At 38.3% G+C, this 5,076-nt stretch overlaps 1 protein-coding gene across 1 annotated transcript; it reads right to left on the bottom strand.

Annotated features, from left to right (window-relative positions):
* Positions 1 to 277: 277 nt before the first annotated feature.
* On the bottom strand, positions 278 to 1,660 carry LOC113882043 (olfactory receptor 2B6-like). Its single transcript, XM_027525215.1, has one exon. It carries the CDS (start codon positions 1,529 to 1,531, stop codon positions 593 to 595), a length of 939 nt encoding a protein of 312 aa, XP_027381016.1. The 5' UTR covers positions 1,532 to 1,660; the 3' UTR covers positions 278 to 592.
* Between the last annotated feature and the right edge of the window lie 3,416 nt (positions 1,661 to 5,076).

The raw sequence follows: 5,076 nt of genomic DNA, 5'->3' as shown, positions 1-5,076 counted from the left end.
TTCTAAAGGAGGGATCAGTCCTGGGTGTTCATTGGAAGGAATGATGCTAAAGCTGAAACTCCAGTACTTTGGGCACCTCATGCAAAGAGTTGACTCATTGGAAAAGACTCTGATGCTGGGAGGGATTGGGGGCAGGAGGAGAAGGGGACGATAGAGGATGAGATGGCTGGATGGCATCAGTGACTCGATGGACATGAGTTTGAGTGAACTCCGGGATTTAGTGATGGACAGGGAGGCCTGCTGTGCTGCAATTCATGGGTCACAAAGAGTTGGACACGACTGAGCGACTGAACTGAACTGATTAGTTTATATTATAGTTTACAGTACTTCAAAAAAAATTGTTTAACAGCCATTATTTCAGTATATATCAAACAGAATAATTTTTTAAATATATTTCCACGGAATGCCCTTACTGGTGTGTATTAGCCAAGTATCACCCTTGCCTAAGAATATGAGAAACATGGCATGTTTTGCAAGAAGAACATCTATTAATAACATGATATGGGAAAGTATGAGAAGGGATTGAGTTATTAAAGAAACCTCTATATACTTACTAAATTGGTAAATACTTTCATCTAATGTCTACCAACTATCACTTGGAAGTGAAAATGCTCCTCATCAGATTGCCCAGTGCCCCCTTTACATCTTTATTCCTCAGAGTGTAGATGAAAGGGTTGAGTGCAGGAGTCACCACTCCATAGAAGAGAGCCATGAACTTGGGCTGGTCTCTTGAGATGGAGGAGGGGGGCTGAAGGTACATGCTGATACCTGGGCCATAAAATAAGAAAACTACAATGAGATGGGAAGAACATGTCCCAAAGGCTTTTTTCCTTCCCTCCGAAGATTTAATCTTAAATACAGCATGTCCAATACAAGCATAGGATATTAGAATTAAGCATAGTGGCACAGCTAAGAAAAAAATGCATACCACTGAGAGTGTGAGCTCATTAGCACCCTTTTCACCACAGGCAGTCTTTATCAGAACAGGAATCTCACACAGCAAGTGATCCAGGGTATTGTGACCACACAGTGGTAACTGTAAGGTGACAGTGGCCTCTGAGACAGCATAGGTCATTCCATTCAGCCACACGGTGGCCACTAATAAGATACAGACGCGCTGATTCATGATGAGGGTGTAGTGTAGAGGCTTGCAGATGGCCACGTAGCGATCAAAGGACATAACAGCCAAAAGCAGACATTCTGTGCCCCCCATTGTGTGGAAGAAATAAAGCTGAACTGCACACCCCACATAGCTGATTGTCTTCTTAGACATTCCCAGGTTAAAGAGCATCTGAGGGACAATGCTTGTGGTGTAGCACATGTCCAAAAAGGAGAGGTTGGTGAGGAAGAAATACATGGGACTGTGCAGACGGGTGTCTAACTTGGACACCAGAATGATGGCTATGTTTCCCATCATGGCCATGGGGTATGTTATAAGCAGAATAATGAATAGAGGAAGCTCTAGCCAAGGACGGTCAGTAAAGCCTAGTAGAATAAACTCTTCAGGATGGCTTTTGTTATTTGGTTCCATTATCTTCAATTTGTTTCACCTATAGCAGGGAGGTAGCAAGAAAGGTAGAAAAAATTTGAGAAATGATAAAACAGAATTATGTAGCTCGCACCATTAAGCATCCAGTCATAGGAGGTTGAGTATAGTAACTAACTGGAAAAAAGTCAAAGTGAAGTCGCTTAGTCGTGTCCAACTCTTTGCAACCCCATGAACGGTAGCCTACCAGGATCCTCCGTCCATGGGATTTTCCAGGCAAGAGTACTGGAGTAGGGTGCCATTTCCTTCTCCAGGGGATCTTCCTGACCCAGGGATCAAACCTGGGTCTCCCACATTGTAGGCAGATGCTTTACTATCTGAACTGGAGGAGAGGACTAATGAAACAAATGTGACACTAGGTGACTTAATTTCTTTTCAAGAGTCTACAGAATAAAGGTAACTAGCTTAAGTAACCTAACCTTTTTGAAATTGAATTTTCTTTTGTGTATAGTAAAGATGCTGTGCCTATGTCCTTGTGCTATGGTGAGGATTAAATGTCAAGTAGAAATGACTGTGTTTTATATTCTCCAAAGGAATGCTTTCAAACTATGTTTGCATACTTATCAGCTGAAGATGCAGCTAAAATGAAGTTTATTGGTTCCTATATTCACATGTCTAGTAGAGTAGATGTGGCATGGGACCTAGGAATCAGGTAGTTTCTTTTCAGAATCACTGCTGCAAGGTATTACTGAAATATTTAGACTAAAATCGTTAGCTATAGCTACAGCTGTAGCACAAGAAGAAGGTGGGGAAAACCCTGCACTTAAGCATCATCAAGGTAGCCTTGTTCAGATACAAGTATATTATTATAGTTGAAGAGTTACATCATCCGCATAGGAACTGACAAGGCAGGTTTTATTCAAATCCATCTTAGTAATTTATAATTGAAAAAGAAATTTAAACATTTTTGTGCCAGTGTCCTGAAATATAAATGGAGAGGATTTAGCTATGACATGTTTTCCTATACTCAGAATTTTGTTTTGGAATGTAAATTTTCTTGCCCAACTACATCATTTAAACTGGGCAATTGGTTTTTCATGTTAAATTTTAATCATCTATCTTGCAGGAATTTTTCTTTATTGAGTGGGCTTATCCTGTTTGTACATAAGAATTTGGATAGTTATCAATGACTTAGTTAATTGTCAGTTCAATTGCTCAGTTGTGTCTGACTATTTGTGACCCTGTGGACTGCAGCACGCCAGGCTTCCCTGTCCATCACCAACTCCCAGAGTTTACTCGAACTCATGTCCATTGAGTCAGTGATGCCATCCAACCATCTCATCCTCTGTTGTCCCCTTTTTCTCCCACCTTCAATCTTTCCTGGCATCAGGTCTTTTCAAATTCAAATGAGTCAGTTCTTCGCATCAGATGGCCAAAGTATTGGATTTCAGCCTCAGCATCAGTCCTTCCAATGACTATTCAGGACTGATTTCCTTTAGAATTGACCAGTTGGATTTCCTTGCAGTCCAAGAACTCCAAGAGTCTTCTCCAGCACCACAGTTCAAAAGCATCAATTCTTCAGTGCTCAGCTTTTTTTAATAGTCCAACTCTCACATCCATACATGACTACTGGAAAAACCATAGCTTTGACTAGACAGACCTTTGTTGGCAAAGTAGCTACAAATCTAATCTTTATGTCTAGGGAACTGGATCAGGAGGCAAATCTTTATTCCTGTTCAGGATAGGAGACTTATCAGTTTAGGGGCAACAGATTACATTTGTAGGGTTGCAGAGCAAAGTTCTCACATTCACTAGTTCATCAAATCCTCAAAGCCATCCTGGGAAGTGTCACATAAGATTACTCAGGGCCAAGATGTCACCATGGCTCTTTGATTTCACACTACCCCAGGTCAGGTGTGTGAAATACAATAATAAAATAATAATTCCAAGTAATCCTTGATGAGTGCTGTGTGTCAGACACTACAGGAAGCATTTTACATCCATTGACTCATTTAGTATCTATCCCTAAACCTCATGACAAAGGAAATATTAGTATCCATATTTTAAGATATAATTAATCATTTATCCCTATTAATAGCCTAACAACTATGAATGTTCTAAAGATCAAAAAGCAATCAATTTCTTCAACCAGGTAGGAGATAATGAGAGTAAAAATTCAAATTTAAAGATTCCAAAACTGTATATTTAATCTATAATCCTATCCTAGATCTCTTTCTAGTCTTTTCCATGTGATTCTCATGATATTTCTTTACTTTTAAATCTCAAATATCATGACATTTTAATCCAACTTTTGAAGTACTTCCAGTGATTTTTCCATCACTGTTTAACCACATAGGGATCTCTTTATCTGTGAAGGTTTAATGTCCACTACATTTTATTGTAGTATATCTTTTACTATATAATTTTCATTACACAGTATTTTATTTATATTTACAGTGACTTTAAAGTTATATGTGGAAAAAGATTATTGAAGAAAGAAAATATTTTATCTGATTTCACAACATCTGGATCAATCATGTAGACAAGTTGATCCACCAGATTTTTACTACATATTAAAAATGTTCACATAATTGACTACAAGATGCACATTTAATTCAGGTATTTAATATTTGTCAGATTTAGTGTTTATTGGGCTTCCCTGGTGGCTCAGATGGTAAAGAGTCTGCTTGTAGTGCAGGAGACCCAGGATTCATCCCTGGATCAGGAAGATCCCCTGGAGAAGGAAGCAGCAACCCACTCCAGTATTCTTGCCTGGAAAATCCCAGGGATGGAGGAGCCTGGAAGGCTACAGTCCATATGGTTGCAAAGAGTCAGACACGACTGTGCGACTTCACTTTCACACTTTTATAGTGTTTATTAAAATGTACATGCTTTTAATGTAGGTTCAAATGAGAGAATGAGTTTGATTACAGAGAAAAATCTAGTTTCTTTCTACAACACCACACTAGTTATTTCCAACGTTTAAAGAAGGCTCTCAGAATTGAAATGCTTTCTGATTTTCCTTCAAATATTTGGCACTATGATGTACACACATTCCAACCTTTCCTAAGAATAGATAGATTTTAAAAGAAGAGTCTTTTTGCTTACCCTTATTTTGATAAATATCATTTAAGAAAAAGAAGTGTGAGACATCAAGGAATGCACTTGATTTTTCAAATTTTCAGAGAAGGATTAGAAACTGGAGTGTGCAGATGAGTACTTAAGAAATAGCTTCAGAAGTGTGAGTTTTCCATTTGATAAAATGCTGCCACAAAGGAAAAAGCCCAGCTTAGGAAGACCTTAGTAGATAATGTCAAGAGTGTCCTGTGGGTGTGCAATTTTATTATATTCCTGAGACCCTTGGGCATTATTTTCAAACAGCGTATTTATCGTTATCTCAGATGAGTTAGCAGACAAGGTTCCTTGGGACAGAGTTCTCCATGGGAATGCTCCTTATGTACGTTTGTTTACCTTCTGAATTGAGGTTTGTATTAAACCTCCTCTATTGCTAGATTTGTTTTATTTTTATTTTTTTTTTAAATTCCAAGAGTTTATTTTATTTTATTTTTAAACTTTACAATATTGTATTA

This window comes from Bos indicus x Bos taurus, chromosome 23, assembly GCF_003369695.1.
Source record: "Bos indicus x Bos taurus breed Angus x Brahman F1 hybrid chromosome 23, Bos_hybrid_MaternalHap_v2.0, whole genome shotgun sequence".
NCBI lineage: Eukaryota > Metazoa > Chordata > Mammalia > Artiodactyla > Bovidae > Bos > Bos indicus x Bos taurus.
The sequence above is the reverse complement of the archived record's forward strand: the minus strand, read 5'-3'. Positions and strand labels throughout refer to the sequence as shown.